We start from the raw sequence: 12,850 nt of genomic DNA, 5'->3' as shown, positions 1-12,850 counted from the left end.
AGGACATCTTTTTACTACAACCTTGCGTAATCTTTTTCAGCCCCACTCATTTTTTATTTTGCCCTTTTCCTGCGTCTGTCTTCCTTTATCTCCGGCTCTTTTGGTGGCACCATCAGTTATTTGGGGCCTGGCTGCTAATTCCGTCCCTCCAGCGTGCCCCTAATGCGAGCGCAGCTGGAACGCGCCGTGTACTGGGCCCTTTAATCAAGAGGTAAAGTCTGATTAGTGTCTGACTGGGAGTTGGGTGTCTGAACATTTATCTGCCCTGAATGCTGCAAACCATTTAAAACCTCTTCAAATATTCAAATGAACATCTAAATAAAGATTCTCTTTCTGACATTTAATTTGAATCACAGGCTATGGCTATTGCACCTCTTTCTTTGGTTACTGGTGTACTTTATTTAAACTCATGGCAACAGAAAGGAGTCACCCTGGCTCTGCCCCAGTAATAACAACCAAACCCCTCACAATTCATGTCTTGACTCTCCAGAAATTACCTCCAGAGAAGAGAAGGCAACCTAGAAGTGCTCAATGCTTAGAATACTTTCTTCTTACGAAACGTGGTGTTTTAGAGGGTGGCTGTAATACCTACATCGAGTGCGTGTTTAATAAATACCCAGATAGGAGCCTGTTCTGCTCTGCACGCTCTGATTCTACTGCTGCTGGTGATTTTCATTAATGAAAGTGGCTAATATTTATTGAGCACTCCTTCTGTGCCAGGCTCTGCGTTAGAGTGGGTATTATTGTTATCCCCATTTTCCAAATACAGAAACTTAGGCTCGCAGATAGAGTAACTTTCCCAAACCCACAGCTTTTAACTCCTATCCCTTGCATATACTTCAGTGAAATTAGAAATGTGGGAGTAAGGATGATAGAGAAAAACAGTGACAGTCGTGAAACACCTAGACATTGTCTTGTTTATATGTAGTCATCATTCAGCTCAAATTTTCCTTAAGCTCTGGAAACAGAGTGTTTTTGAGGGTATAGTTAGTCTTTAATTGAGAAGAAACCTTGACACAGATCACTGCACTACCCCCCCCCCAATGTGTAATCGGATAAGGCCCTGAATTGCCTCCTCCCTGTGCCCACTCTCTTTGTTGGTGGTTGGCTCTGTCCTGTCCTTCTGGCTCCAGCTCCTCCAAGAGGCCCAGTTATCACCTACCACGAATGGAGAGATCTTATCTCCTTTTCTATTCACTCCATGAAAGAAAAGACTTTGTCTGTCTTGTTTGCTGCCATTTCCCCAAAACTAGAGTGGCCCCGGGTACATAGTGGGAACTGCAGAAAGATTTGTTAAAGGGGTGAGTGAGAATTTCTTCCAGGCCAGGACCAATGCTTCCTCAAATGTTCTCGAACAATCTACTTCACTTAAGTGCAACTGACCGGGTGCCAGATGAGACAAAAAACTCCGATATTTGTTTTCAATCCTCACAGGGTTCCAGGAGCCCCCTCGCCAATGTCCTATAAAATAAGGAACATCTATGTGCAGCGCTGCTTCCTAGATGTAAAGGTCAGGGAGTGGCTGGAGGAAGGCTCAGAAAAAACTGTGCAGTAATCCATCTTCATCTGTAGAGTCTTCAATCTCTATTTTTGGAGGCCTTTCCTCCATTTGTTTATTTGTTCCCTTCAAATTTTTGAGCTCTCTCCTTGGCGTCCTGAGCCAGGTCCTGGGAATGCAAAGACAAATGAGACATTGTTCTTGCTCTTGAGATGCAGAGTTAGGGAGGAAGACAAACCCATGAACAACTAATTAATATACAGAGATAAGTGCGATAAGTGTGTATATAAGATACCGAGATAAGTGCGACAGAGAAGTGCATATAAAGTGCAGCAGAAGTACAGAGGAAAGATAAAGACTGTCGGAGGAGTCAGTAAAAACTTCACAGAAGATGTGACATTTGACCCGGGACTTAAAATTTAAGTTAAGCAGGAAAGAAGGGGGCGAGCGTTTTAGGCAAAGGAACCAACATGTACAAAAGCAAAGTCAGCATGAATGTGTTCCAGTAACAGGGAGAAGTTAGTTATGTGACGGAAGCACAGGATTGTTTTTATGGGGAAGGGCAGGAGCTGATCTTCTAAAAGTAGGTTGGTCCAGATGTAAAGGATTCTCTATGTGGGGCAGAAGTTTGAATGTTTTCCTGATTGGCAAACAATCAGAGGTCTTTAAACACGGATGTGGCCTGATTGGTTTGGGGCTTCACAAACATGCCTGTAACAGCCATGTGAAGCAGTCTGTAAGGTACCTTAGTAGATCAGGTGAGAGGAATGTCAGACCCAAGGCAGGGGGCTGGATTGGAAACCCATTGGAAGGATGCACATGGCAGAAATGAGTGCACATTCAAGCCGAAATGGTTGAATATAGAACCAATAGAGGGAAGGAGAAGACCATCAGGTTGTACATTGAGTATCTGGGTAGATATTGTCTCCAAAATCTTTTACTAGGAGAAGGTTGCATTTACCTAATCTTTCGATGACTACTAAGACACATGTTAATGCTCCAGTTTACATTTTAATAGTTTAAAAAATTAGCCTGAAAGAAGCAACCATCAGCAAGCAGGTTCTTTTTTTAGACAAAGAGGCTTCTTTAAAATCATGTTGTCTACTCATCTGTCATACTCGCATTGGTGGCCCTGTTCAGAGGCAAGTCCTGGTGCAAGGCTGCTGGAGCCGTCCTTGCTTTTCCTTCCATGATCCCCAAGTCATGGGGGGATGTGTTGGGTGAGCCCAGGTTCAAAGGGGGCAGTGACATAGAGAGATATATGCTGGTGGTTCAGGGCACCCTGCCACAGCCAAGCCACGGCATTACATTATTTGGGGAGTAATCCTAAAAACTAATGTTGTTGTCACGGTTCCATCTTAATCTTTTATCAGCTGGATACGGATGAGGCTTCATCGTCATATACTTAATGCTTTTGCTCAGATCTTTGGCTAACCGATGTTTTTCCATGACTTTTTGACAGTTATTTTGATTCAATAATGAATAATAAAGTGAGATTTACCATCTGTATATGACAGCATTTGTTTTATTTTGACATTTCTTTTCTGGACAGCAAAGGTTTTATAATTAGCTTTTCCCTCTGCCAAAAACATTGCTGAAGAACGATTTCCCTGAAGAAGAAAAAGTTTCATAGTTCCCTTTGCTAGTTGAAGTCATCTTATTTTGATTTGGAAATTTTTTTCATAAGTCAGTCAGGAAATGAAACAAATATTTCTCTTGAAAATTAATTCTTAACAAGAACAAAAATTAATTTTTGCCCCAAGAAAATTAGGAGGGAAAACTAAAAGAAACATGTTTGAAATGCTGGTAGTTCCATTGTCTTTAAAAAAAAAATTTATTGAGGTAAAACTGGTATATAATAATATGTAAGTTGGTGTATACATATATAATATAAAATCGGTGTATGACATTATGTTTCATCGTAATTCAACATCTGTTTGCATTACAAAGTAATCACCACCAAAAACTAGTTACTATCTTTCACCATACAATTGACCCTTTTAGTTTACGTTAGACTTAAGTGAGCAATATAGGAAACGCCCCTTTCTACCTTGTTTCAAATGAGTTTATTTGATTTTTGCTATTACTCTGATGAGTTTTATGTCCAACTCCTTGAAATACTGGGGAGACTGTGCTACTACTGATGGTCAACACCCTGTTTCTCGAAGGCCTAAGTCTGTGGTGGATTCTGCCCCATTGTTCGTAGGTGGCAACCATCAGCCTGGTGCTCCCTGCTCCCCCTTCCCCCAAGGCCGAATTGCCCTCTTCATGCAGCCAGGTTTGCAGTTGGCTCTATGACTATGGAGTCCAAGAGAACAAGTTTCAAATGTGTCAGTTACCAGTGCCTTCTCTCTAGAGTGCTCTTGAGAAAAGGATGGAGAAAGCCTCCTTGATAACGGATGATGCAATGGCTTATTATTGTTAATGGCAAAAACATCACAGCGAGCTCATGGCAAAAGCAGTCACACTCGCTGCATCAGCACCCTCCTCTAATAATATGTGCAGACACCTTCCAGCTCCTACAGTAGCAACAGTGGCCAAATTCTCTTTACAGCCTAGAGTATTTTCCTAAGTCATACCCGAAGGGCTGCTCCCAGAATCAGATTCCAGACCCAGCCACCTTCTCCCCCTCACCTCCACTCTTATTTCCACCACCACTATTTAACATTTTTGTATTGAGCACTAACAAATATGTGGAACTGACAGAGACATTATATAATATCTCAAAAGTGTATCTGTTTAAAATGGAGAAAACAGGCATTTTCTACGAGCATTGAGCCAGTATCATAACAATCCAGACAACAGAGTGTAAAAATAGTGCTGTCTCAGCCATTCTTCTTCTATTTTTTTAATTTAATTTTATTTTTTTTAGGATTTTATTGGGGAAGGGGAACAGGATTTTATTGGGGAACAGTGTGTACTTCCAAGACTTTTTTCCAAGTCAAGTTGTTGTTTTTTCAATCTTAGTTGTGGAGGGTGCCGTTCAGCTTCAAGTTGTTGTCCTTTCAGTCTTAGTTGTGGAGGGCGCAGCTGAGCTCCAGGTCCAGTTGCCGTTTTCTAGTTGCAGGGGGTACAGCCCACCATCTCTTGCAGGAGTCAAACCGGCAACCTTGTGGTTGAGAGGAAGCGCTCCAACCAACTGAGCCATCCGAGAGCTCAGCGGCAGCTCAGCCCAAGGTGCCGTGTTCAATCTTAGTTGCAGGAGGCGGAGCCCACCATCCCTTGCGGGACTCGAGGAGTTGAACCGGCAACCTTGTGGTTGAGAGCCCACTGGCCCATGTGGGAATCGAACCGGCAGCCTTAGGAGTTAGGAGCACGGAGCTCCAACTGCCTGAACCACCAGGCCGGCCCCAGTGTATTTTTGTATCACAGGAATAGCACCTTCTTTTAAATTTTGATATGTTGGTTGTGGATGACTGATACTCCGTGAAGTAGAAGAAGAGTGGAGCAATCCCCTCCGTCTAAAGATGGTGCTCATTGTTTTGAATAAACAGGTCTGCTTATGTGAAATAAAAATGTCTATTTAGTACACAGGCTTGGGTGACTGGGCCTTGGGTTTTTGTCAAGAAGAGATATCAGGTTTAAGGAGAGGTTCTTGTAAGTCTGTGACAGCAAATGAGATGGACTGTCACCTCCCCCGCCACGTGTTGAAGAATTGTTGCCTTCATCTAAGACTCTTCTCCTTCCCCTTCACAGAGCACAGAGAAGAACTGAGGTGTGTTAAGGGCTTGATGAGAAGCCTCTGTGGCAATTGAGCCTTGAATGTCTTATCCATCACAACAAAGGTGTCTCTCCTATAAAGGGAATCGTCACCTTGAAATAGCTCTCCTGCTGTATCATAGAAAGAATGTACGCTTTGCTGAGACTGACTGTGCATCTGGTTTTCACAGGGAAGTGAAACTTTATGTGCCCATAGGTATAAAACTCACTCTACATCAGGAACACGGCACTCTGTGAGCAGAAGGTACCTGGGGAGTCACACAGACCTTGTTTGAAACCTGGCTTTGCTGCTTATTGGTTTGGCCTTTTCACACCTCATTGTTTAAAAGCAACAAAGTGGTTATAATACTAGACTACTTGGGTTGTTGTAAATATCAGCTACCATTTATTGAATGCTTAGGTTCAGGTACCCAGCCAAGCAATGGTACCATTTAATGTTCACCATAATAGATAAGGTAGCAATTATTATCTCCACATCAAAGGTAAAGAAACTGAGGCCGTGTATTGCCCTGTGTCACATAGCTAGTGGGTGACATCAGACTTCCATTCCAGGTCTATCAGACAACAGATTCTGTGAGAGGTAATGTGAAATTAAAGTGGTGCATAGTAGGTGCTTAACACATGTTAGTTCTTCTTCCTTCCATGTGTATCCTGTGGTTTTGATAGACCTTGATTTGGGTTAGATTTTTATATGTGACATTCTGTAGAGCAGGTCTGTCATACTGCCCTCATGTGGTTCATTTGGATAACAGTGGTTTTAAAAAAATGTTTAATTGAGGTATAATTACATGCAAATAAGCGTTATTTAAAATGTGTCTCTAAAGTCACCTAAGTGTACGGATACTTCTGGAGATGATATGATTCTATAACCTCACTATAGAAGAAATAGCACGTTTTACCTTCTACGGTCCAACTTCATTCCTAACGCTGAGCCCTAACCAGCTGGTAAGACACTTAATATCAGTCACTCTTGTGACTTCTCTGGCTTCACCAGTATCCTCCATTCTCAGTGCCTGAGAACAAAACCCTTCTCTTCCTTGGCACAGTACACGATGAAGGTTTGTCTTGCCATCCTGTCAAGAAGGGAGGAATTTTTCTTGGAATTATATTTTCCACCCGACTGCTCTGTTTACAGAGACATTTAGCCCACTGGAGAAATCTTCAGCTTTCACACTTAAGAAAGAATTCAAATCACCAGGGAGTAGAATGTTACTTCAGTTACCAGTTTAAATGTTAGAACATTTTTCCAGGAGGAAAATAAAAGGTCTGCTTTCCTCACCTATCAGGAACTTTAAGTCACCAAGTGACACTCACTCAAAGGTTTTCATGTACCAGGAGGGCTCAGCCTACCTGCATTCTCCTCTGTCACACGAAGTTGCGCACACACATACATTTGAAACCTACTTCATTGATTAGCACAGGGCTCCATCCCAAGCAGTTGCCCTCAGGGGCCTTCCTCGTTGTCCAGTGGCCTCATCCACTGAGGATTTAATGGTCTCGTGTCAGATCTGGCCTCACTGCACCCTAGTTATGTCTGGGTGATAGAGGGTAGTTTCGGGTGGGAGAAGGGTAGTCGGTACGGGAGAGGGTAAGAGGAGTTATCTTTTTTAGTTCTTAAGCACCATTTGAAACAACATACATAGAAGTCTTCTGTTCTTAAATGTATCTAATAGTTAACATTGTTCTCATGCCAATACCTAATTGTATTTCAGATAATGGAGGGCAGACTTTGGCAGGAGGCAATAACTGGCCCCTTCGAGGAAGGAAATGGAGCCTGTGGGAAGGAGGCGTTCGAGGGGTGGGCTTTGTGGCAAGCCCCTTGCTGAAACAGAAAGGTGTGAAGAACCGGGAGCTCATCCACATTTCCGACTGGCTGCCAACTCTCGTGAAGCTGGCCGGGGGAAGCACAAATGGTACCAAACCTCTGGATGGCTTCGACATGTGGAAAACCATCAGGTACCTGCACATCTTTTTCTTTTTCCTCCCAGGACAGGTGCTCCAAGAACAACTTGACTTGATTGAGTGAGAATGATGGCTTTTATGTGAAAATGACAGTCAGCTATCAAATGAATGATTTTTTAAAAGAAGAAATGCCTTTTGAAATACTGTAATTATATATATGTATATTTTATTATGTAATTTCATATGTATACATATATATGTTCTGAATTTGAGATTGTGGGCCTGTGGTTTTTCTTTTTAATTTTAGTTTTTTATATTAGTTTCAGGTGTACAAAACAACATAATGATTAGACATTTACACGCCTCACAAAGTCTACTACCCCCTCCCCCAATCTACTACCCCTCTGACATCATATATCGCTATTACAATACCACTGACTCTAGTCCTTGGGCTTGTGTTTTACATGAAGAGGAAAACTGTCCTCAGCAGCTCACCCGCTACAGGAGGTCTTTATATAGAGAAGCTTCTCTAAGAAATATGTTAGGGTATTGTTTTCTTCCTGCACAGGGTCAGGTGACCTTCCCCATGGCCTGCTGGGAGAGTGGAGGACCAAACTGGGGGGAAAGAGCTGGGATATGAGCCATGGAGCAGCTGTGCATAATAAGTAGCTAATGAATAGCTACTGTGTGCCAAGCCCTGTTCGGGGTAGGGAGGAATTAAGAATGAGCAAGACAGGCTAGATCCTCGTTCTCATGGAGCTTAGAGTCTAGTGGAGGGGACGAATAAACAAGTAAACACATAAATATGCAAAATAACTTTCACTAGTGATAAGCACGTTGAAGGCAATAAAACAGCATAGCGAGAGCTGGCAGATGTGAAGGGGAGACAGTCTGGGGAGCAGAACCCAGGAGCAGCTTTGGAAATGATGGGAGTCTTTCCTGTTTAGCCACCACCGTATAGAACAGGGACTGAAAGTAGGAAGGTGTACACCTTAGAGGGTGGAGCAAGAAAACTTTAAAACTTGTATTTGTATTTAATTTAAAATTTTGTTATTCTTTTTAAAGTATACGTTTTTATAAGGTACATAATATATTAGTAGATTAGTACATATATCCAATTTACCAATAAATGTACATATATTGGAGACATTGCTTTTACTGATGGAATGACAATTGTCTAGTCCAATAGTTTTCAACCTGTATTTGGTGGTGACTCACTCATCTCCTAGTGGCCAGGGATAGACGACCTCCTCATGCTCTCCCTTTTTCATCCCACTCCAGATGCCCCACCTCAAAAATAGGAGTTTCTATTCTTAGGAAATAAACCATGGAGTATTTAGGAGTAAAGGGCTATGATATATGTAACATACCTTCAAATGATTCAGAAAAAAATTATGTTTATGTGTATATATATTTATATACATACATTTATATATTTTTAATACAAAACACAATAAATGTGTGTGTGTGTGTGTACAGAAAGAATAAAAATAGAGTCAAATATTAACAATCAAATAATCTCAGTAAAGGGCTTAAGTGTTCTTTTATTATTTCTTGTTTTTGCAACTTTTCATAAATTTGAAATTATTTCCACTTAAAACATTTTTAAAAATAGGAAAGTCTGGCAACGCAGAGCCCATATTTCCACAAAGCCAATAACTGATGGGAATGAAGCAGTTGCTGTCATCCTTAGTTGAAGTATTCACCCTTTAAACCACCAGTCTCCATTGATAATTCCCAATCCAGGCCTACTTCATTCATTTATGCAAATTGTACCATTCGTCTGTCCCTTCGTGTACTTAACCATTCCCTTAACTTAGACTGATTTTTAGTTTTTAAATCAGTAACACTGTAATGAACAATTGCTTCATAAAATCTATCTACATTTTGGATTTTTCCCTCAGATATAAATGGTTTGAAATTAAATTACTGAGCTCGAGAATGACCACTTTAGAGTTTTACTTTTTTTTCTTGCTTTTTTGTTCAGAAAGCTTTTTCTTAGCCTGAAATATGCTAAATATTTATCTACATTGTCTAAGTGTTGTGGTTTGATTTTCTTCCATATAATTCTTGAATCGTTTGTTATGACACAACTATGTGTTATGTAAGGTTAATATCTAAATCAGAGGAGTGGGTTTTTTCCCCCAGGTTTTTGAATTACATAGACCTCTTTGAGATTGAAAGATGTGAACTTACAGAAAAAAAGTACCTAAACATATGCACAACAATTTGAATAGAGTTTATTTTTATGATATCAGACATTGATTTCGTTTCTTTTCTATGTGATTGTGTGTGTGACGTCCTGTTGAGTCAGCCCTGACTCCTGGTGACCTTATGAATGAATGATGTCCACATGTCCTGTCCTCAACAGCCTGTGGCTTCTTGTATGCAGTCAATCCATCTCATATTTAATCTTCCTCTTTTCTCACTGCCTCCTATTCTTCCCATCATTATTGTCTTTTCCAAAGACCCCTGCCTTCTCATGATGTGCCCGAAGTAGGACAGCTTCAGTTTTGTCATCTTTGCCTCCAGTGTTGTCTCAGGCTTAATTTGCTCCAGGACCCACTTGTTCATCTTTCTGGAGATCCATCGAGCTCTCCTCCAACACCATATTTCAAATGAATCCATTTTTTTCCTATCAGTCTTCTTCACTGTCCAACTTTCGCAACCATACATAGTAACTGGGAATACAACAGTGTGTGGATGATCTTACCCTTGGTCTCTAATGACACTTTTTTTTTTTTTTTTAGAAATACCTTAACTGATTTATTTCACTTTATATTTTCCTTTTCCCAAAATAGTACATAATATATAAATTGATGTCTAAATAAGTCTGCAAGATCTTTTGTTTGTTCGTTTCTGGTGTACAAAACAATGTCATAGTTGGACATTTATCATTTATACCCCTCACAAAGTGATAATCCTCCTCCCCCAATCTACTACCCCTCTGACATCGTATATAGCTGTTACAATTCCACTGACTCTATTCATTATGCTGTAATTCACATCCTGTGACTATATATATATATATATATATATATATATATATATATATATATATAAAATTATAGTTGACATTCATTATTATTCAGCTTCAGGTGTACATTGTAGTGGTCAGGCATCTACACCATCCCTGAGGTGGTCTCCCTAATGAGACAAGTGTCCATCTGACACCCTACAAAATCTTTAAAACATAATTGATTATATTCCCCAGACTGTCTTTCGTATCCCCGTGGCAATCTTGTGGTTACTGATTGTGCTTTCTAATCCTCTCACCTTATCCCCACTCTCCCTCCCATTTAGCAACCCTGAGTTTTTCCTCTGTATCTCTGAGACTGTTTCTGATTAATTTCTTCATTTATTCTATTCTTTAGATTCCACATATAAGTGAGATCATATGGTATTTGTCTTCCTCCGTCTGACTTATTTCACTTAGCATAATGTTCTCTAGGTCCATCCATATTGTTGCAAACGGGAGGATTTCATTCTTTGTTATGGCTGAGTAATACTCCATTGTATAAATGTACCACAATTTCTTAATCCAGTCGTCTACCGATGGGCATTTTGTTTGTTTCCATGTCTTGGCTATTGTGAATAGCGCTGCAATAAACATAGGGGTGCATAAATTTTTTCGAATTAGTGTTTTGGATTTCTCTAGATAGATACCTAAGAGTGGAATTGCTGGGTCATAAGGTGGTTCCATTTCCAGTTTTTTTAAATAATTCCATCCTGATTTCCATAGTGGCTGCACCAATCTGCAATCCCATCAGCAGTGCACGAGGGATCATTTTTCTCCGCATCCTCTCCAGCACTTGTTGTTTGTTGATTTATTGTTGATGGCCATTCTGACAGGAATGAGGTGGTATCTCATTGTGGTTTTCATTTGCATTTCTCTAATGATTAGTGAGGTTGCATATTTTTTCATGAGTCTGTTTGCCATCTGTACGTCCTCTTTAGAAAAATGTCTCTTCATGTCCTCTACCCATTTTTTAATTGGGTTGTTTGGTTTTTTGGTGTTGAGTTGAATGAGTTTTTAATAAATTTTGGATAATAACCCCTTACCAGATGTATCATTGATAAATATCTTCTCCCATTCAGTAGGATGCCTGTTTGTTTTATTGGTGTTTTCCTTTGCTATGAAAAAACTTTTTAGTTTGCTGTAATCCCATATGTTTACTTTTTCTCTTACTCTCCTTGCCCAAAGGAAAATATTAGTAAAAATATTACTAAGGGTAATGTCTGCCAATATACTTCCTATATTTTCTTCTAGGAGTTTTATGGTTTCAGATTTTATATTTAAGTCTTCAATCCATTTTGAATTTATTCTGGCATATGGAGTAAGGAGGTGGTCCAACTTCATTTTTTTTGCATGTGTCTGTCCAGGTTTCCCAGCACCATTTATTGAACAGACTATCTTAACTCCAATGTAAATTCTTGCTTCCATTGTCTAATGACACATCTTTGCTCTTGATGATCTTTCCTAATTCTTCCATTGCTGTCCTTCCGAGTCTCAGCCTTCTCTTGATTTCACATAGAAAAATATGAAAAACATTCATTACAAACTTATGCCTCTCTCACACATTTTTAATGTAAAAACTAACACCTACTTTATGATAAAAAAGGAAATAAAGCAAAAATTTCCAAGCAAATCAAGACTTGAGCTTCAGTTCAGCTTATCATCAGCTTTGAATGTGAAGGCTGTTGAGGTTTGACTTAAAGAAGTAGGACAAAGTTTTTAGTGGATTTGATAGGACAACGCATGCGTCACGCTTGACATCCAATCAGCCTTGATATTTGTTTTGTTGTGTTTTGGTGGCAAATGTGTTGTAAGCCCTGGCTTGAAAAAACGCACAATAGCGAATGGAGTCCAAGCTCTGTAGCACACTTTGCAGATGAGGGTAGGCTTGAGTTGAGAAACAGTTGAATTCATTTTGAATAATTTCCTATGCCCCAGTTCACTGAGGTCATTATCTTTGGCAAAGTGTAAGTCATTGATGTTAATCCATATCACCAAATTTGGAATTATAAGTCCACATTTCAATCTTAAGATTCTCTTGATCAGAAGTAGCCTTTCAGTTTGGCTTCTGCCTGCATGTTGGCTTCTGCCTGCAGAGAAATTGGAAAAAAGTTTGGTCTCTTTAACTCCAGATTGCAGAAGGTCTTTCTTTCAGTGTTAGGGGGACACTGAATTCCTAGTGATGGATCTCTTACAGAACAGGACCGTTCCATTCTTGAGCAGCATGCATAATGTTGATTGAGGGCTTTAACCAAAAGATACGACCAAAAATACTGTCTCAATATGCTAAACCAAGAGAGAGTAGAGGTTCCTTTTTTCTGTTTTTAAAAAAGTAAAATTTCTGCCCAAAGTTTAGTTAAGCTCTTTAAGACTCTCCTCTGCAAATCCAGCCAATTTTCAGTAAGTGAAGAATTGCTCTCATTCTGCTCCCATTTCTTGATAAAAGATCCTGAAAAAATGATTCAGCCCCATCCCTGGCTCTGATGAAGTTGATGCTTCTCACAGCATTAGGCAAGACTTCATTCAGTATCGGTGGCAGAACATTTGGCACCCAGGCCCGCTGAAACAGAAAGCTGTCAGTCAGATTGACACCTGGAGCTTCTTTTCCAAAGCAGCAAAAACAAATGGACAGCCAAATGCCAGAGACACTTGATCTGTGCCTACAGTTCTGCAACTTTTTTCCAGTCAGTTATTTACTTGGAAATAACATTTTC

General features: G+C 40.1%; 1 protein-coding gene across 1 annotated transcript in view; it reads left to right on the top strand.

Annotated features, from left to right (window-relative positions):
• The window catches only part of ARSB (arylsulfatase B), a 148,028-nt gene that overhangs the window by 67,093 nt on the left and 68,085 nt on the right, over positions 1-12,850 (top strand). Inside the window, exon 5 of the mRNA XM_033110835.1 lies at positions 6,931-7,174. Within this exon, the coding sequence (XP_032966726.1) occupies positions 6,931-7,174 (244 nt within the window). The remainder of the gene's footprint in view (positions 1-6,930; positions 7,175-12,850) is intronic.

The sequence above is a fragment of the Rhinolophus ferrumequinum genome, chromosome 7, assembly GCF_004115265.2.
Source record: "Rhinolophus ferrumequinum isolate MPI-CBG mRhiFer1 chromosome 7, mRhiFer1_v1.p, whole genome shotgun sequence".
Taxonomy (NCBI): domain Eukaryota; kingdom Metazoa; phylum Chordata; class Mammalia; order Chiroptera; family Rhinolophidae; genus Rhinolophus; species Rhinolophus ferrumequinum.
The sequence above is the reverse complement of the archived record's forward strand: the minus strand, read 5'-3'. Positions and strand labels throughout refer to the sequence as shown.